This window comes from Glycine max, chromosome 3 (genome assembly GCF_000004515.6).
Source record: "Glycine max cultivar Williams 82 chromosome 3, Glycine_max_v4.0, whole genome shotgun sequence".
NCBI lineage: Eukaryota > Viridiplantae > Streptophyta > Magnoliopsida > Fabales > Fabaceae > Glycine > Glycine max.
In genome coordinates, this window is record NC_016090.4 from 30,527,704 (window position 1) to 30,549,836 (window position 22,133).

General features: G+C 32.3%; 1 protein-coding gene and 1 pseudogene across 3 annotated transcripts; both read right to left on the bottom strand.

Moving 5' to 3' along the window:
* Positions 1-6,887: 6,887 nt before the first annotated feature.
* On the bottom strand, positions 6,888-9,579 carry LOC106798323 (very-long-chain aldehyde decarbonylase GL1-5). 3 transcript variants are annotated; one of them, XR_005890841.1, is made up of 4 exons: positions 9,035-9,579; positions 8,387-8,687; positions 7,394-7,534; positions 6,888-7,188 (listed from the first exon to the last, which is right to left on the bottom strand). XR_005890841.1 is itself a non-coding variant. In XM_041014281.1 (2 exons), the coding sequence occupies exons 1-2, from the start codon at positions 9,299-9,301 to the stop codon at positions 6,955-6,957; spliced, it is 501 nt and encodes a 166-aa protein (XP_040870215.1). In that variant the 5' UTR covers positions 9,302-9,577; the 3' UTR covers positions 6,888-6,954. The 3 variants fall into 3 exon arrangements, 1 of the variants encoding a protein (XP_040870215.1); XR_001387703.2 differs by lacking the exon at positions 8,387-8,687 and having other exon boundaries at positions 9,035-9,574; XM_041014281.1 differs by lacking the exons at positions 7,394-7,534; positions 8,387-8,687 and having other exon boundaries at positions 9,035-9,577.
* Positions 9,580-13,936: 4,357 nt separating this feature from the next.
* The window catches only part of LOC106798324 (uncharacterized), a 44,255-nt pseudogene continuing 36,058 nt past the window's right edge, over positions 13,937-22,133 (bottom strand).

Sequence of the window (22,133 nt, forward strand, 5' to 3'; positions counted from 1 at the left end):
GTTGCAACTCACGACCGAATTAGTGACCAAATTTGATCATGATGTCTAACTTGTGTCAGCGACTGAATTAGCGACCGAAATGAAAGGTTGTTGAAATCTTCGGTGGCTATTTCGGTGCTGTGTATGTAAAAAAACAAAAGTACTTTAGCCATCGAAGTAGCGACCGATATGTAGTTGAAGATAGCAACCGAAGAGTTTTCGGTCGCTATATAAAGATTGTAGTGACCGAAAACATTTCGGTCGCTATTCTTATTTCTGTTTTGAGATTAGCGACCGAATTAGCAACTGAAATCTCCTTTTCTATATAAGTGAAGTAACAAAATTTTTATTTATTATAAATCGTAATAAATATATAATATACTTAAATACATTTTATACTAGAAAAATATTGAAATTAGTATATTAGTAATATTTTTCAATTAAGAAAATAATATTTACATTATTTGATTAGGATAAATAAGCCATGCTTATCATTAGTCTTTTAATTTGTGTTTTTTACAAAATAAATATTTAAAAATGATAATAAATACCCTTTATATTTTGAAAATATATGATAATCACAATTTATAAAATTAAGTAATTCAAAATATAAAGTATAAGTGTAACACCAATGATTCATTAAGTTTTAATATGACATTAGTGAAATTTATGCATTGATGAAGACCCAATTTGACTTTAGTACAACATGTGCATTGAGCAAGGCCCAATAAGATGCAATGCGTAACATATGCATTCACTAAAATCCCAAATTTACTTTAATTTAAGGCTTAATTGCAAAATCTACCCCCCTATTTTACCTATTTCACCAAATTGGTCCTCATATTTTTTAATTCACTATTTGAGTCACTGATTTTAACTAGGGGTGAGTAAACAGACTCGGTTCAATGGATCAGATAGCAAGGCCTGTGGTTCGCGCAGGCCACAAACCATTTTTTTTTATAAAATTCATGGCTATGCAAGATTTTGGGTCCGTTCTGCATAATCCACAAGCTGTGTGGGTTTGGACCACGAGGTTCATGGGTTGACCTGCAAACCCACAACTACTAACCAAGGTCAACCCAAACCAAATTAATCCTAAAAGCCTAATCCAAAATTTCTTTCCATTTATGTTGAAAATTTATTTGGTTGTGTTAAAATTTTTGTTATTGAGTATTTGTTAGAGATTTATTAAGATTTTTTTTAATATCATTTCCTCGAGTTAAATTGAATGGGATGATAAATACTAGTAATATAACTATAAATTACATATCATTTTATTATAACATAGTAAACTTTCTTCTAAAAAAAACAGTAATCTAAAATAACTCCAGTAAACTACTTTTTTCCTCCTCAAACAACCACATTGACAGTTCTTTGATTTTTCTCCTTTCTAGTCCTTCCTTGCCTCCTTCTCATCTCCTTCATCTTGGTGGCAAAATTCCTATTCCATTCGATACCTCCAAAATTATAATATGGCTTAAAGTTAGCATTATTATGTGAAAAAGATATATTACAAGGAAAATGAAAAAGTCATATAATCATATTGGTGATGTTAGAAGAGTTCAAAAGTGTGATTAAAAAACACATTCCACAAGTGTAAATATTTAAAGAGACAACACACAACATATCAAATCAAATAGGAATACTCCATATGCTTTGTTAATTTGGAGCTGATTGCCATCCTTGTGAAATACTATTATCTTTCTTTTATTGGAATTTTTAAAGAAGTTTATCTTTTTAAAATTTTTTTTAAAGACTCCCTTCAAAGTTTAAATTGTTTTATATATTAATTGTTTTTATTAAATTTATTGAATTAGATAAATAATAAGCAACCAAATTTCATAATTTATTAAAAAATAACATTAAAAAATATTTAAATGTTGTTAGAGGTCCAAATTACAAGGGGAATGTGTACACGCTAGGTTTTTGAACCAAAGGTTTTGTTGCTCATTATCAACTCCATCTACTTCTATTGCTCCTATGGAAGACCAAATAAAAGAAATACGTGAGAAAATTACTAAATTGAATGTTGAGCTTTTGGCAAAGACGGGTAAGGAGAGGACACTTGACTATTGCATGGCGGCTGATAGAGAATCATGATTGCATAGTGACGATGCTTAAGTTGATCATTGACTCTTGACTATTGTTTTAGTTTGATTAGGTCATGTTAGTTATGAATTTAAACTATATTAAACTTTCACATTGCATTTTATTAAACTTTGAATTTTCACTTTATCAATATTTAACCAGAACTTTCTTATTAGATGTATTTACAGATTATGAATGTTCAATTTTATATATATGTTTGATTATATAGTTTAATTAAAAATTATATTTACAGCTGGTAATTATTAAATAGGTTAAAATCTAATAAATGAAAAAATAAAAATAATGGCATATTTTCTTTGAACAATCGAGTTGTTTTTCCGACCGAATTTAGGGATTTAGCGACCAACGGTCGATCGCTAAATCATGTTTTTTTTGTAGTGTCTATGAAAGACTTCATTGCCACCATGACTTTCATAGTGACATACATCCTAGTGGAATTATCATCTCTCACCCCCAAGACCAAAATAGAACAACAAAAAGAATTTAAAAATATTTTGAAAATAAAATTACCACCAATGTTTATTTAATTTGGGAAAACAATTGAAGAATCCTTTATAAAAGAAAGATTTGGTGTAAGAAAACATGATAACTTCCAGAGTTGTTTTACACCTAGGAAATGGTGGAAACCAAATCTCACAACACCCCTAATTTGTTTTCTTTGAAGTAGTTATCTTTAAGTTGAATGTGCAAACTTTTTAATAACTAAAAAAATATTTTACACATTTTAATTGAAATAAGAGGAAATTATTTCATACAAATAGGAACCGAGAAAGTATTTTGTTTGGTTTCTTTTTAGAAGAAAGAAAATAAAATCAATAATATTTTATTAAAAAGAAAAAAACAAATAAGTAAAATTTAAAAAGAAAATAAAAATAATTTTTTAAGAGAAATTATCATTTAAATAAGGACTTTGGTGAGATTTTTTTTAAAAAAAAATATTTTTACAAGAATTTTATTTATTTTTAAAAGATTAAGAGAAAAAAAAATTATTTATTTAATTAAAAGAAGAATCCATGTTGCTCAAGACTTAAGATAGAATAATTATATTGTAAATATTTACAAAAATAATTATATATACATGCCCTATCTTAGGTCCTTCTGCAATGTGAATAGTTTTTAATTAGAATTGGTTTTTCTATATTTTTCTTATATATACATAAAATTTGATTTCTTTTAATTAATAAAAAAATTGAATCTCACATAACTAGCTGGTGACAATGTTCTACTCATCACTCTTATTTGTTGATAAATACACTTGACAAAATAGGTTTTGAATATTTATTTATGTACCCCTCCCCTCCCCCGGTTGGTCATTTTTTACTGACACTTTGTTTTCTCTTCATACGCTGAGGGACTATGTATCTTCTCAATTGATTATTGACTGACAGTCAAAGCTTCATAGAATTCCCATGATAATCGGTGGTCGGCCGATGATCCTAAATTATCTTAAATATTGAATATCAATTATCATAAAAGTCCACAATTTTATCATACAAAATAATTTATATATGATTAGATGGCAATGTGAAAAAAAATTATTTTATATTATTAGTATATTTTTATTCAATTCCAAAACCTTTACCTTAAATATTTGATTTAAATTTATTTATAGCTCTAAGAAGTAAAATGAAATGTTTCTTTAACATTGATTGTCTATACGTACATTTCTACCCATTTTTAAAGAGAAATATTTAATTGCTTAAAATAGTAGAATGATAGCATAAACATGTTGAAGTTCTATGTGTTGGACAAGTGGCCTCAATAACTTAAGAGGGGGGGTGTGAATTATGTTAAAAAAAATTCTCGTTTAATTGACTTCTAAATCCCCTTTTAAATCTATATGTTAAGAATATTGAAGATGAAGATGAAAGTTATATCAATAGAATACTTCAAGTGTGCAAGATAAATAAAATATGCAAGATAAAGTAATCAAGATAGGGAAGAGAGGAATGCAAACTCAGTTTATCCTAGTTCAGCCACTTCATGTGTCTACGTCCAGTCCTCAAGCAACCCACTTGATATTTCCACTAACTTTGTAAAATCTTTTTTACAACTTCTGAACACCCGAGGGATCCCTTTCCCTTGCATTCAGGAAACTCACAATTCAAGAGACAAACAACCTCTTGATCTCAATAAGTCTTTAAAGAAAGTACAAATATTTTTCTCTCTTTTAGAGAAGAAGATACAAGATGAAGTTCTTAGAAGAATCCTTAATTGATTTGCAAGTGTTTGGCCAATGATTTTTTTTAGAGGATAAGACAATGATGTTCTGAAAAACTCTCTAAAAACTTTCGTAGATAAGTCACATATTTATAGGCCCTTGGTGGCTTTTCAAAAACTTATGAAGGGATTTGACTTTTCAGAATAACTTTTAAAATTTCCCCACTGGTAATCGATTTTAATCCTTTGGTAATCGATTACACAGTTATGTAATGAGGAGTCATGACTTTTCAATTTGAATTTGGTAATCGATTACAGACAAGTGGTAATCGATTACAACTTTCAAATTTCAAATTTTCAAATTTCAAACTTTCTGAAAAAAGGTTTTTTAAAATAATTTTGCTTCTGGTAATTGATTACAATGCCTAGTAATCGATTACCAGTGGAAAAATGCCTTTTTCAGAAAATGTTAAAATATTTTAAAACCTTTTTATTATCAATTTAAAAACTATGTTGTGAGGTCAAACCTTTGTAATCACTAAGAGACTCTTTTAACAAAGATAAACTAAGACTTAGCTTCTTCTTGATCTTTGTTTTCTTGGTCTTGATTTGGACTTGAAATAAAACTTGTGTTGCTTTTGTCTTGGCATCATCAAAACCTTCATACATATACATTCACATTCTTCCCCTTTTTGATGATGACAACCAACTGAAATCACTTACTGAAAAATATTTCTTTCGCGAGACAATCACTCCCCCTTAATTTTGCAATCATTGCTTAGCAGATGTCATACCCTAATTTCATCTGGGGACTATCGTTCGTTGATCTTTTGATCCTTACTAGTCGACTTACGGTGTTGAACGCCAGTTACATTGCAAAGCAAGGAACCATTCGGTGTTTCGATCAGGAAGACAAAAGATACCAAGAAAGGAGGGCAAAAGGGTCTTTTCTTTGGTCCCCAGCTCCCAAACCAACATTTGACTCGCCTAGGCCACCAAATAACTTCAAGCTAGGCTAAGGACTATCTCTCCTAGGTGAGCTCATTGCTTCAGGGTTAAGTTTAAGCTCACCTGGGTGAGCTACAACTGCCCCAAGGTGGCCTTTTGCCTATAAATAGGCATCCTAGGGGTGTTTTAAAGGGTTCCAAGGGTTAGAAGTGGAGAGAATTGAGAGAAGAGAGAAAGAAGAAGGAAAAAGAAGAGGAAGCGAAGCTGAGGCACTACCGAATTGCGACCGTGATCATTCCCTACATCTTTTTCTTGTTCTGTGTTCTTCATGCGATCGTCGGTTAATTTTATTTTTAGGGATTGAATGTGATCTATGTACCCTTAGCGGTCCCCCTTGTTATTATGTGCACATTCATCTTTTCCATCTATCATCGGTGATCTCATTTTTCTTTGTAAAGTTCAATCTTAACTGATCGCTAGTGTTATAAAATTGTCTTTAAAAGAGATTGAAAGTTAATAAACAAAATTAAGATAAAACCAGTTCATAACTTCTTTTTATAAAATATCACTTTAGATCGTTTCAAGGTCCAACACCTTAATGATTCTCTCCGCTTTTCAAAATTTAAAACATCGTTTCAAGGCCCCACGCCTTAAATGACTCTTTGTTCGCAATTAAAATAAATCTTTCAAAAATATAAAATCAATTTAACACACAAACATTCAGACTTAAAGAACTACGTAGGTCTGAATTCCTTATCGCACCTGAGGATATGTAGGAGCAAGGGCAACACCCTTGTCAACCCCAAAAAAAATATAAAAAGAGAAAAGTAAATAATTATGAAGTCACGTTGCGCACACTCAATTAAAGGTTGCCGTCTCTTGTGATGGACGCGTGGGGTGCTAATACCTTCCCCATGCGTAAACAACTCTCAAACCCTTATTTTCAAAAATTCGTAGACCTCTTTTTGATTTTTTCTAACGTTTTTCTTGAATAAACGTTGGTGGCGACTTCACTCTTTTTATTGCAACTCTTTGGTAATTGATTACATAGTTATGTAATGAGGAGTCATGACTTTTCAATTTGAATTTTTGTAGTTCCATTACTGGTAATCGATTACAGACAAGTGGTAATCAATTACAACTTTCAAATTTCAAATTTCAAACTTTCTGAAAAAAGCTTTTTTAAAATAATTTTGCTTCTAGTAATTGATTACAATGCCTGGTAATCGATCACTAGTGGAAAAATACATTTTTCCAGAAAATGTTAAAATATTTTAAAACCTTTTTATTATCAATTTAAAAACTATGTTATGAGGTCAAACCTTTGCAATCACTAAGAGACTCTTTTAACAAAGATAGACTAAGACTTAGCTTTCTTTTTTATCTTTATTTTCTTGGTCTTGATTTGGACTTGAAATAAAATTTGTGTTGCTTTTGTCTCGGCATCATCAAAACCTTCATACATATACATTCACACTATGGATATATGTAAATACATCTATTAATTTTCTTCTCTAAGTTAAATACTAATTAGTAAACTTATTTTAGCAATAATAAACATAAACAAAAAGGATTAATACCCTTCAAAGATCCACATCAAGCGGTCAAAGACATTAATTATTTCATTTCCCCTCTACTTATTAACAATGAGCAAACTCTTTGATTGGCACAGTAAGTGGTTGAAACCCATGTTGAAGTGTTGAAAGCCAAACTTTATCTATGTTATGCATTGTGTAGTTGAACTCATGTCACTCCACCTCACATACAACCACATATAAACTGAATCAACTGAACAAAGAAAAGATTATTTGAACAAACCTCACAAGAATGAACATTTTCAAGAATACTTGGAACTAGCATTGCTGGGGTGTATTGGTAGGAGCAATCCTTACGGTATTTCCTTGGTGGGAATTGCGAGAATGGAATAAAAAATGCTCCTTTCGGTACCTTTAATTGTTCTTCTTCAGTCAATTCGTCCCCAACTAACCAAATCTATCCAAAAACAAAGATGAAAGAAAAATATTTTGTTTGCCATTATTGACAAAGTTAATTGTATAAATATAAGGGCAAAACTTAGGAAATATTTTTTCAGAGAATTATATAAATCTTGTCTGCTAATACCCCCCCCCCCCCCCCTATTTGTACAAATATGATGATATTAACATATACTCCAAAATTAAGAAAAAAGAATACTTACTAGAATTATTGTTAAGGTGTGTAATCTAGTCCCCTGGGCTTACAATTAATCAGAAGTTCCTTCTAGTAGAGTATATTTTAAAAAATAAACTAATAACTTTTTGAGCCTCACATAATCATCCTTGTTGTGGATTGTAGTAACCTGAAATATAGTAAATAAAATTATCAAAATTACACACACGAATTTACTAATGTACACCAACATATTTTAGTTGGAGCAAAGTAGTATGCAACATCGTTGGTGTACTTTCAGATAATCAAGATAATCACATATATTATTTCTCATCTTCACTATTTATTTTCTTTAAATCTAATGATTCTAATGAATGATTATCATCCTAACCATTAGATTTCAAGAAAATGAAGGATAAAGATAAAGAATAACTCTAAAGAGATACTGATTTTAGAGAGAGAGATGAAATCAAGTTACTCCAATGTAACTTTATTTGAGTTAGTCCTCTTCTTAACCCTTTATTTTTTTAATCTAATAATTAAAGGTGAGTTACTGTTAAAACGGTTAGATTAAAAAAAATGAAAAATAGAAATGGAGATTAATTTCATCCCTCCTCGTATATGTATCTATGCATGGCTTTTGCAATATGGGTTTTAAGTTTTAGTAGTTTTAGTACCTTTTTTCTCTCTAAATAATTAAAGTAATGTGTAAAATAATCACTAGATTCCAACCCAATGTAGAGAAGGGTGTGTGATTTGATAAACAAAGAAGGGTGTGCAAAATTGCAACGTGAGATGTAAACAAGGATCCACGCATGAGGAATAGAGGAGGGGTATCATGTGTCCCTTTTTAATTGAAGTTTTAATCTTGACCGTAAGATTTAATCCAAGGGTTATTATTCATTGTTCTCATATAAGCAGGTGTTCTCACATGAATTGTACTATATATCTGAAATCTCTTCTTGTTGTGAGAAATTAAAACTAAAATAATGGAGTCCTACTATAAAATAATTGTTTGTATGTGTGTTTTAATAAAGTTGACCTTAATGCCTTGTTGACACAATGGGAAGGCAAGAGCAAAGGTGAGTTTGCCCGAGTAATACATGAGTTGTTCCTTTGGGAATGCTATTAAGAACAATGGCAGCCGCAAGGTTGCTACCATCCACGAGCCTAACTTTTAGCTTTGGAAGCCTTGTAATATATATTCCTCCATATACATATGTTAAGCTCCTCTCCTTGATTCATGAGGCCTAGACTCAACACTTCTACGGTTTTTTGTGTGCATCAAGTATTACTTCCTCTATTATTTTGTTGACGGTCATTTTTTGCGATTGCAAATGGTACTACAAAAATTGCATAGTTAAATCAATTGTTATTTTATACATTGGTACATAACAATCAAACAAAAGATAACATGATTTATTTTAAAAGCTTTGCTAAAATAACTAATCACTGAAATAACGATACAAAATAAAATGTGAAAAACTAATCAATGACTTTGTTAGTTAAATATATAGACATATTAACTTCATGCAATATATTCTTTAGGATTTTATAAAGACATTCTCAAACAAAAGAAAAATGGTTTTATTTTCTTTTATTTTAAATACTAAATAGTTTTCACTAAATTTCTATATAGTTGACAGAAATAAATATATAATTAATAGTGAATGAAATTCTTGATATTTACTTGGAAACTGTATTTGGGTATTGCTCTAGTTTGCAGCTTGAGTTTGTCAAAACGATTTCCTTCTACGATAAATGTTTGACCATAAACCCATGTGAGGATCATGGACCAAGCTGTTACTGGCCGCATCAAACAAAGCCACCATTCAGGAGTTGTGAGATGTGCTAGGTGCACAACATCTGGGATTTCTTCCTCTTGTTTTATTGCTGAATCATGTAATTGATCTGAAGCCTTATCCATGGTACCATAGATGTAGTCATAAAATGGCATAAATAAGCAATAATTTGTCCTAAACTGGGTATGATGCAATGAGTGAAACCTGAGATATATTAGAAAGCATGTATATTTTGTTACTTGGTACGTATACAAATAAATAAACTTTAAGAGGACAAGGCCTTTGGATAAAGTAGCTAAAATGTTAGCTGGAAAGATAGAATATTAGCTTATAGCTGAAAACCAAGATTCAAACCAATTTATCTAACTTGAGGAAGAGAAACATCATGTTACAAAACCAAGAGTTTGCCCATTCAGCAATTTGGAGGAAGAAACTACTGTTTCACATAATGTTATTTTATAGGTTCTTGTTGCTTGTCTGGAAGCAATGCTATATATGATTGGTTTGGGGATTCAAAGCACTGTACATGGATACCAAGAGTCATTTCTCACAACACGATTGTGACTTCTATGGAAAGAAAATTAAGAAGGCATGATACTTTGTTTGATTTATAATTTTTTTTATCAATAAATGTTAGTTGATAGCATTGCTAGATTTTGTTTGATTTGCTGCAGTTTATTTGTAGCTACATAAGAATAATATTATTTTTGATAATGAAGTTCCTAATACGTACTGTGCATGTATTTGATTTGGTTATATATATTTAGACCTTGGCCATGATTTATTGTCTAATAAAGTGAAGGGTTTATATTTTAGATTTATGAGAGGACTGAACCGTGGAATGTTTAAAGGGGGTTGTTGTAGGTAGTGTGTAGTGAATTGTAGGGAGTAAGGTATTACCTCCATTTCATATTATAAGAAAAAGAGACCCATTATAATATATTTTACGTCATAACTTATTTCTTATAAAAAGTAACACAAATAATATATTTTATCATGTGTAGGTAGAAATTTGAGGTATCCACTAAACTAATTGTTGGGTTCTTTTTTGTCACTATTTAAGGATTTGGGTACCCTTTGTACCTTTCATCTTTGGCTGGAAAAAAAAATGATCTCTATAACATCTAATTTAAAAAACACTTAAAAAAAACCCAATATAGAGAGAGAAAAAACAGATCGGGAAGGGGGCATAAATGAGCTTGAAACAGTAACTTAGAAGTTGAATATTTCAAAAATGATACAGTGAATTATATTTCTAATGAAGATTGTAACTTTTAACATTAAAGGATGGGAGAAAGGGTCAAAAGGAATGTGACCAGAGATAGTGTCAAAAATGAGGATTTTTTTTTGCTTATAAGAAAAAAAAATAATGAATGATAATATTGTGAAATGTTGTGAGGGAATAATCACTTTGACTTAGATTATTGTACATCATTAGAAAGGTTTGAGGTGTCTTATTAATATACGGGAAAATTATTTTTTCGAAGATGAAAAGAATCTCTGGCAATGTCTTTTTGCATATTAATAAATGTAAAGATTATCACGATTTATGTCACATCTTGAACATTGTTGCTCGATAAAATAGGTTAGAGCAGAAAATACATGAAGTGGAATTTTAATTTTAGAAAATAATTTAAAGGGTGATATGTTGATATGTTGTGCGTAGTTGGTGATTTAACTTCGTGAAAAACTCCAAAAAAAAAAAAAAGATTCAGAGTTCAGAAGCATTGCAAGAAGTAGAGAGAAAAATGTCAAAGTTCAGCTAATTCATATGGAATTGATGGATTTATCTCTTAAAGGAAGATAGTACACATGGTATAGAGTAAACAAGAAATCAATGAGTATATTAATTGGACTGATTCTTTTATCTCTAAAAAAATGGATTAAAAAATGGTTTGTGATTCAGCAAAAAAGGTTTGAATAGAAATATTGCATATCACTATTTTTGTATTATTAATTAATGAGATCAATGACTAGGAACCAAAACCATTCTAGATTATAGATGGTTGATACATAAATAGTTGAAAATATAATGGAGGAAAAATGGCATTAGATGCAAGTAAAAGGATTGAATGCTTATATCTTGAAAGAAAAACTACAACTGTTTTGGAGAATTAGATGGTAAAATTTATATATCACTCTAAGAGCTTAACAAAATTTACTTTAGTGCAAAAAAAAGTTCCAAATTGTGTTGAAGATGAAAAATAGAGCTGTCTTTCAATAGATGACAAAATAATGGGCAAAATATTATCATGCCTTGAAAATGAAAAATAGAGCTGTCTTTCAAAAGTTAAGGGTTGCATGACTCAAAGAAGGAGAAACTAATTCAAAAATCTATCATGTTGTCCTAATTAAATAGAAGATGACAGAAAAATGAAGATGACAGAAAAATACACTCTAAGGATTGATAATAAATGGCGTATGAAAGGAAGAAGACCAAGAAGTTAAGAAAGTTATTAAGGACCAATTTCAATATATTTTTTGAGAACTAATTTTAGAAAAGGACCACACTAGATGGTAATGTATTCAAATAATTAAATTGGAATAATAATGACTTGTTAGTTTATATTGATAGTTTTGAGGGGAAATTAAAAAAGTATGGAATTGTAACAATTCAAAGAGCCTTGATCCAAATATATAGGTATAACTTCATGTTTTTAAAGAAGTTTTGGAGGTTGATTAAAGATGATCAATGAATGGAAAATCAATAAGAGGTTGAAACTCTTCTTTCATATGCTTATTCCTGAAAATTAGAATGTATTGCAAATTGATGAGTTGAAACTAATATCCTCTAATTGGAATCATTTATAAGATACTGTCAAAATTAATATTATTGAAAGATTAAAGAAGATTTAAAGTCCATTATTTTGGAAACTCAATAAACATTATTAAAAGACAGACAAACTCTTGATGAAGTTATTGATGATGTTGGTTTAAATTACAGGTTGTGTGTTATTTTTAAAATTGACATTAAAAATGATTTTAAATGAATTCATGTTTTCTTGATTACATGACGAGAAGAAGACTGTTTCTCTCATAAATGCAGATGTTGGTACATATGAGTGCATCTCAACAGCTATACTTTTAGTTTATCATTAATGGAAGCTCATAGAAGAATTTTTCTTTATCTAGATGTTTAACACAAGGAGATCCTTGACCCCTTTTCCTTTCCTTAAAATATTTCAACAACATCATAAAAAAATTTGTAGGAGAAGATCTATTCAAGGAATAAAAGATTTGGAATGATTAGTTTAAAATTTTCGTTTGAAATATACAAATGATACAATATTTATCGGAGACAACAATAAATTAATTCTATCATCATGAAAAGTGTGCTATGGTTTTTCTGAGCTTGCTTCAGGGTTAAAGGTAAGTTCAACCAAAAGCAGTCTGATAGCCATCAACTCAGACTTGAAGGAAACAATTGAGAATGCAAGAAAATTTTGAATTGTAAAGTTGATGAACTACCATTAAAATATCTTGAAATTCCTATAGGTGTAAATCCAAGAAGAATGAACACTTGGCAACCTTTCTTAGACAAGATGAAGGCTATACTAGCTTGGAGCAGTAAACACAATTCCTATGGTGATTGAATCACATTACTAAATTGTGTCCTCTTTTGCTTAGTATTGTGTCTTCTTTCTCTTTACGTAAAGGTCCCAAATTAGCTAATTTAATTACTCAAATAGATGCAAATATTTGTGGGGTAGGTAGGGTAAAGGGTGAGGGAAAAATTGATTGGATGTCTCAGTAAAGAGTATGTAAGCCAAAAGGTGAATTCTTGGAGTCAAGGATTTAAAATTATATTAGTTTAGAACTGTAAGAAAATTTGGAAATGGCAATTGTTGGTCGAGGGAGAATCACTTTGAAATAGTTTTTTTGTTGAAACATATGGAAACTGGAATACACATGGAGAGGAACAGGAAGAGGCAAAAAAGATTTAAGGAGAGAAATTTAAGGAAAGAAATTAATGCATGGCATTCCAATTACTGGCAGACCAACTTGATCATTATACTACACAATTAATTAATGACATTTATCATGACCAAGTTTAAAGTAAATACGATGATTTCCTTTTTAATTATAAACTTTTGATCTCATGGGACCACTATTACAAAATATGTTTTTTACATCGGTTATTTATGATTTTCTACATCGGTTTTTAACCGATGTTGAAAATATTATCATTAACATCGGTTTTAAAAAAACCTATGTTAACATAAAATTGACAACATCGGTTATTTAAATAACTGATGTTATATAATAAGAATTATACAAAAAAATGTATTAATGTTGATAGTTAACATTGATATTTTTTTTTTACAGAAAATCGATGTTAATATCAAAAACGTTAACATCGGTTTTCTACAGAAAACCGATGTTAACATCGGTTATTCCAAAAAACCGATGTTAACAGTTTTTATATTAACATCGTTTTAAAAAATCAATGTTGTTTTTAGGAATTTTTTTTAATACTCTCTCTATTTTTATAAAAAAAATCAAAATTTAACCTGTAAATTTAAAATAAGACCACACAACACACAACATATATCATTTGCATTCTTGCTTTCAAATAGGTTTTAGCAGAAAGCTAGCTAGTAAACTATCAATTGTAAAAAATCAATTGATAACTATGAATAACTATCAACAAAGATTATTCAATGTTAAAATGAAACAACAATTGTAAAAAATATAATGTAAGCTATGGTAAACTAATTAAGTAACCTAAAGTTACATAGTTTCCTAACATCCTATGTTTCATTTCTAACTTTTAGATAATATTGTGCCCATTAGATGCGAAGCACCTTCAATCTCTCTGCTTCCAATGGTCTAACATTATTAAAATATTGCATGATCAAATAAAAAAGAAATTAATAATGTAATAACAATGATAAGAAAATCAACTTTGTTTGAAATAAACAATTACCGTTTTCCAATTATTCCTGAAAATTCCTAAGATTATCGTGGACATTCAGTGCATGATGTAATAGCCGCACTCAGTGCTTCCTTTTTTTCTATTACACTAAATACATAATAAAATTTGAATATTAATTAAATGTTAACTACAATTAGTGTACACACACCTAAGCAGTATGTAAAAGTAGAAGTTTTATTTAAATCACGTACCTTAACAACAATCCACCTAGCAGCAGCCTTGGATTTAGGTTGTGGAGTATCATCAAGTTCTTTCAAAGCACTGTTGAATACGAGGAACATTAAAATATTGATGTTGTTGAGTTATGCCAATGCAAAAATATCGAAAACAACACTGACCTGTTAATTATTCCCTTAAGGTAGTTGTCTAGCCTGTTATGCAAAAAACAAAACCAGACAACAATGTTTTCCTTAGGTAGAATGATGACCATTTGCCAGTATGCACTGCAGTGGAGACGGATATGGGTTATTGTAGTAGTATAGATTATTTAAATTTAGTTGTTGTGTTTGACTTACCCATTCAGGTAGGCTCCAAGGTAGACATTGCGTTTTGAACTCTACATCCAACTCTTGATGTAACTTTCCGATTCAAATTGCGATTGCCCAGATCTCTGAATGAACTGTGGCTCGAGGAATCCATACATATCGGAATTCCCCGCTCGCATACTTGTCTTAGTTAGATGCATGTTGTTGTTAAGACAAAGTTAATTATGTATGAATTGAAAACAATAACTTAAGTAATTAACAATAATGTAAATTGACTTACAGAATCCACAACTGTATAACAGATATGCTGAGACATTGACCACCGTGTGTAATTTCAGAGAGATCTTCGTCCTTTATGTACAACGGGAAGTTTTGATTAAACACCCCGAACACGGTAGCATCCCACATAACCTGCAGAGGCTTCAAAAAAAGCTATGGGATGGTCAATGTCATCAGATACAATGGATCATTAACCTCAGGATCCAGCCTTTCTAGAGGTTTTGCTAGAGACACAGCTGCTTGTTGATGAAACATAGTTAATTAACAAGTTTTGATTATAATGAACAAATCAATTGAAAAAAAGAAGCATATAATTAGAGTAAAATACCTATTCTGATAAACGCTTCACGAGATGTGTCGGCCAAGCAAGGAAGGTGTTAAGTGCCTGCCCCACTAAGGTAACCTCGTCAGTGGGTACAGGAACGCGAGCCTTTGCATCTTTAACCTCCTCAACACCAACCTTCACCTGGCCATGCAACAATGGGATGCTGTGAACCGCTGTGGATCCCTCATAAAGTCTTCCTAGGGCAACCAGGCGGGAAGGATTTTCTTCTATGGAAGTAATGTCTTCCAAGGTTATTTTGATGATGCTAAAGAATCAAGAGTTAAGCAAATTCCAAAGATTCAAGAATCAAGATTCAAGAATAATGAAGATCAAGATTCAAGACTCAAGATTCAAGAATCAAGAGAAGACTCAATCAAGATAAGTACTAAAAAAGTTTTTCAAAACATTGAGTAGCACAAGAATTTTTCACAAAATCATTACCAAAGAGTTTTACTCTCTGGTAATCGATTACCAGAAGGTAGTAATCGATTTCTAGTGTTTTAAAATGTTAAGATTTCATATTTCAAGAGTTACAACTTGTGTTTAACAGTTTTAAATCATTTTAAACTTGTGTAATCGATTACACAACACTTGTAATCGATTACCAGAGCTTCTAAACATTTTAATTTTCAAAATTTAAAAAGAAGAGTCACATCTATTGATGTGTAATCGGTTACACCTTCAGGTAATCAATTACCAGTGACTGATTTCAAAAAATACATTTCCAAAAGTCACAATTCTTCAAGTGACTTATTTCTGAAGATTTTTTCAAAAGTCACAACTTTTTTAAGTTACTAGTTTTAAAGAAATTGCCAAGAGTCACAAACTTTGACTTGAGTCATCAAGAGATTATAAATATGTAACCATCGCATGAATTTGATAATCATCAATCATCTATAATTTATCCTTTACATCATCTTCTTTCAACATCCTTGAATCAATCTTTCAATATCTTCTTTCATCTCTTTCAACACTTTCAACATATATTTCTGATTTATTTCTCTTCATCTTTCTAAAAGTTTTTTATCAACACTTTCTCTTCTAAGAAAATTTCTTTGTTCAAAAACTTATGCTATTCATCTTTTTCATTCTCTTCTCCCTTTGCCAACAGAACGAAGGACTAACCGCCTGAATTCTTTTGTGTCTCTCTTCTCCCTTACAAAAGATTCAAAGGACTAACCGCCTGAGAATTCTTTTGATTCTTCCCTTCCCCTTAAGCAAAAGATTTCAAAGGACTAACCGCCTGAGATATATTTTGTTTCCCCTTACAAAGATTCAAAGGACTAACCGCCTGAGAATTCTTTGTCCGCTTCAAGGTAGACGGAGACGTTGCTGCGTCTGCAGGAGGAGGAGGAGGAGGAGGCGAGGCAACTGGAGTAGCCATGGTCCTTTAAAAAGAAAAACTTGAGTTAGTTAATATTATCAACAAGCACTGAATGAGTTATGTAAATGAATGTACCGAAATGAAATACATAATTAGAAAATTACGTTAGACGATGTTAATTAATTCTCCTTCATCATGATCATTACGATTAGCATGAACATTGTCAGCTTCTTCTTCTCCGATGATGTTAGGAGTCATTTGTGTGGACAAAGGACTAACATAAGTGTCCATGTATGAATCATCATCTTCTACATTAACACCAATTGTTTTCCCGTGTAGAACCACATACCACCTTTCATCACAAGGGTCTTGCACATAAAATACTTGTTTAGCTTGTTCTGCAATGATGAAAGGGTCATTCTAGTAAACTAGTTTCTTTAGGTCTACCAACGTAAATCCTACATCATCGGTTCGCACACCGGTGTTGTTGTCAACCCACTTACATTTGAAAACACAAACAGTAAATTTGACATAGTTAAGCTCCTAAATTTCATCAATGAACCCAAAGTAAGGGATGGAAGCTACACATGGATTGTCATCATGCACACTTGCAAAGTGTTGAGATTTAGCCCTTAGGGTGACCCCGCTGTTTTGCATTGTACTTTTGTCGTCTTGTGCTTTTATGTAAAAGGAATACTTGTTTATGTCGTATCCTTTCCAAGTTATAATATTTCTTTTAGGCCCATATTCTAGCTTTCTTAATGTTTCAGAAGCATTTTCGTCAACAAAGATTGTACTTTAAACCAATCAAAGAAAGTCTTGTTATGCTTTTTCAAGACCTAGTTCTTTGAAATTTTTGGATTACTTTGTTTGACTAAACCTTCATGCTAAAGTATGTATGGCAAAACTTCATTACTGTTTTTCAACACATACAAGTGAGCTTGTAACAAATCTTCTACACTTGGAGTGATAACATGCAATCCTCTTGAACCCTTACTGCACACTCTGTCATCATGGCGAGACTCAGGAAGCCCAACAGGTTTAGCCTTTTCAATGTACTCTGAACAAAATTCAATGGCTTCTTCTGCAATGTACCTTTCAACAATAGATGCTTCCGGATGATGTAGATTCTTGGTATACCCTTTTAAGATCTTTATGTATCACTCAACCGGATACATCCAGCGTAGATAAACAGGACCACAACATTTGATTTCTCTTACCAGGTGAACAATTAAGCGAACCATAATGTCAAAGAAAGCAGCAGGAAAATACATCTCCAACTGGCACAGTATAATTGCAGCCTCATTTTCCAGGTCATCAAACTTGACAGGATCAAGGACTTTGCTACATATGGCATTGAAGAAAAAGCACAGGCGAGTTATGGCTAACCTGACTTTGTTAGGCAAAATGTCTTGTATGGCCACGGCTAACAATTGTTGCATCAACACGTGACAATCGTGAGACTTTAACCCCACCAGCTTAAGCTCCTTCAACTGCACAAGACTCTTAATATTTGAAGAGTATCCTTGTGAGACATTGACTCGGCGCAGACACTGACAAAAACTGATTTTCTCCTTTCTGGACAAAGTATGAAAAGCTGGAGACAAGTATATTTTTTTACCATCAGACATTGGATGCAACTGCGATCGTATGCCCATCTCAGCTAGATCTTGACGGGTATTCAAACCATCTTTCGCCTTGCCTTGAATGTTAAGAAGCATCCCAATGACACTATCACATACATTTTTCTACATATGCAAACATCAATACAATGCCTAATGTCAAGGTCAGACCAGCACAGAAGCTCAAAGAAAATGGATCTCTTCTTCCATATGCAAGTATTACTTTTATCCTTCTTTTAGGTCTTTCCAAATACAGTATTCAAGTGTTCAACTCGCTGGAAGCCCTGCTCACCAGTCAATGGTATCGACGCAGTTTCATGCTCTTGACTTCCATTAAAAGCTAAGGGTGATGAGGTTTTAGAAAACATCGATGCCTAGTGTACACTGTTTTTCTACCATGTTTCAGTTGAATGTAGCTTGTGTCTTCTTCACAGATGGGGCATGCATGATGACCCTTAACACTGTAACCGCTGAGATTCCCATATGCTGGAAAGTCATTAATGGTACAAAAAAGCATTGCACGCATTTCAAAAGTCTCCTTGAGTAACCCATCAAACACTAAAACCCCCTTGTCCCACAACTTTCTCAGGTCTTCAATCAACGAACTTAGATAAACATCAATGTCATTTCTTGGCTGTCTTGGGCCTGATATCATCATACACAACATCATGTATTTTCGCTTCATGCACAACCAAGGAGGCAAATTGTAAATTACTAGTAGAACTGGCCACGAATTGTGTTGAGTGCTTAAATTGTCGTATGGATTCATTCCATCATTGGCTAGTCCAAGTCTAAGATTTCTTGCCTCTTTCCCAAAATCCAGATACAAACCATCAATCTTCTTCCACTGCGAGCAATCAACCAGATGACGGACCATTCCATCAGAGTTTCTCCCATTTGCATGCCAGGTAAGGTCTTTTGCATCGTCTCCATTAGCAAAAAAATGCTTAAACCTTGGAATGATGGGAAGATACCACAACACCTTCGTTGGAGGGCCCTTCTTTGAGTTTTCATCAGAATTGCAGTCCTCATCATCCTTCACTTTGTAATGTGACACCCCAAACCTAGGGCATTTGGATATTTCTTCGAATTCATGCCTGTACAGTATGCAATTATTGGGGCAACCATGAATCTTCTGATACTCCATACCTATCACACACAGTATCTTCTTGGCCTGATAGTAACTTTTATGCAACATGTTTTCCTTTGGAAGCAGATCGTGCACTACTTGAAGCAGTGAAGTAAAGCTTTTGTCACTCCACCCATATCTAGCCTTGACATTAACCAGACTTAACACCACCGACAACAGTGTCAATGAATTCTTGCACCCCGTATACAAAGGCTTCTTTGAGTTACTCTGCAATCCTTCATACATAGGGGCTTGTGCTTGCTGAAAAGACTCTTGTCCAAGGTCACGAATCATATCCTCCAAGCGATCTCCCATTTCTACATCAAACGGTTCAGATTGGACGTCGTGTAATTCTTCTTAATCCCATCACACAAAAGATGCTCCCGTATGTCGTCCAGTGTTTGTCGTATTTTGTTCAAACAATTGATGCAAGGACAATAATATTTTCCATCTTCATCCGGTCAACCTCTTTCTGAAGCAAATTGTAAGAATTGCTCGATGCCTTCCTCATATTCTGGGCTGATGCGACTTTCATTCATCTAACTTCGATCCATCTAAGTAATAACTCCATGATACTCACAAAGTTATTCGATGCATGAAAATCTCACTTTTTTATTATGGGTGTGGCCCTATCCCATTTAGGAAGACCATCTTTTATGGTAGCTTCATACGTCAAGGTTAATTCTATTTTGTTTAATTTGACCAAATTTCGGCAGCATTTCACATTGGTCTCCAAGTACACAACATGAAATCAGTGAAATTAATTTCTCGATAATCAAGTATGCACTCAGAGAACAACTAGAAATGCATTGTACTGAAATTTCATCAAATTAAACAAAATAATGTTAACCTTGACGCATGAATCTACCATAAAAATATCAGTCTCCCCAAACTGTCCAAACGAACAATTCAAGATTGAATACAATGATTAATGCAAACTGTCCGCAAGAATCATTGCATTCAGTCTCAAACGGGAATCTAAGGCTCACTTATCATGAACAATAGTTGTATGTAAAGCAAAGTACATTTATGACATACAACAACATACAAAAACTATCATAACAAAATTAAGCATCAAAATTGATTGCAAACATTTGTACTTGTGATGATGACCAGTATAGTGTCAAAGAACAAATGGCGAGATCACGATGCAAAGAATAAGACAAATAGTGCCTACAATTTAAATATTTCATTCGTAAGTAGCTATATCAGGAACTACACCCATTGGACTTGGAAGAGCTACTCAATGTTAACCTTTAATTATCTGAGAAAGTTGCTATATCACTAAAATGAAGTTTTGCCAAAGTAATTGAAACAAAAATTTTGATCTATATGGACTAGTTCAGAAAGGGTTTAACTCTGCTTTCTTCAATTTACTCAGACAAAAGGATGAGACTTCAAAATCCTTAGTGTTCTGCAAACAAAAAATTCCAGATGGAACCAACTCTGTAAGATTCAGCAAAATTCAAAGTCAGCAACTGCCCATGGGTGATATTTAGGCCTAAGCTCCTTAAATCTGCACTTCTTTTACTAATCATGACTCACACCACCAAAACCAATTTCAAGGGCCAATTTTCTTGATGGAATACACGTTTATAGACCAATTCAGCAAATAAAATATTTTTCCATCTAGTTTTCTTGATGCAAGCAGATGGAATTAAACAATTTCCTTCACTCAATACCACATTTGTCAAAGAAAAAAACTAACAAGAAGCAATAGAAGAAATATACAGTGACTAATTAACAGTTTGTAGTGAACAAATAAAGGCATCCAGTGACTAATTAAGACAAAAATCCAGTGACTAATTATACAATGAAGACATGAACCTTACCTCGAACCCAACAACGACAATGGCAGCGACACTGGCAGTGAAACATACCTTAGGTCATGTCGCAACCTACCCTTCAGCGGGAGGGCGACGCGTGACTCGCGAGTGCATGTTCCAAGAAAGGAATACACGCGGAGTCGCCACCAACGTTTATTTGAGGAAAATGTCGGAAAAACCAGAAAAGACATGGTCTACAAATTTCAAGTGAAAGGTTCGGGAGTTGTATTTACGTACGGGGAAGGTATTAGCACCCCACACGTCCGTCACAAGGGACAACAACCTTTAATCAAATGTGCAAACATGACTTCAATTTGTGTTATCTTCCCTTTTTTACGTTCTTATGTCTGTTTATGCCTTTTATATTTTTTATCTTTTTGTGGTCGACAAGGGGCGTTTCCCTTTGCTCCTACGTATTCCTCAATTGTGATGAGAAAATCAGACCTACGTAGTTCTTTTGTGAACAAAGCGTTTTGGTTAAGTTATTTTTTATCCTTTTTTGCAAGATATGTTTTTATTGAATGAAAGGTCATTTAAGGCGTTGGACCATTAGACAATCTTTCGATTCTTTTGAAAAGTGAGAAAACATTAAGGCATTGGACCATTAATGATTTCTTTATTTTTTGAAAGAGGTAACAAAGTTACATATTGATTTTAGGCTTTTAGAAATCTACTCTTAACCAATAAAAGCAGAAAAGACCATTTCAAGACGTTGGACCTTTGAAAATGGCTTTTTTAGGCGATGACAAAAAGTTTGGTTTATGAATTGATTTTAGCCTTAGTTTCACTTTGGTTATTAGTTGATTTGATTAAGAAAGAGAAATCCCAAAGAGAAGCGTCCGATTGATTTTTTTTGTTTTATTTTACTAAAAGATATTTTTTTATTATTATATTATTATTTTACCTCTTTCTGGTTTCCAACGTGGTTACGACATGACTGAACGGTCGGATTTCATTTTAACAAAAATTAACGGATATTACAATTCAAATGATCGGTGGAAATTTATTTTATTTTTTGATTAGGCGAGAAAATGACTTAAGTAAATGACTAAAGCACGTCA

Excerpts from the sequence above, each read along its gene's own strand:
- LOC106798323 (XM_041014281.1), bottom strand. The coding sequence starts at position 9,301 with ATGCCATTTTATGACTACATCTATGGTACCATGGATAAGGCTTCAGAT. Across the intron at positions 7,189-9,034 it reads TACCCAAATACAGTTTCCAA|ATTTGGTTAGTTGGGGACGA; the intron begins GTAAATATCAAG and ends GTTTTTGGATAG.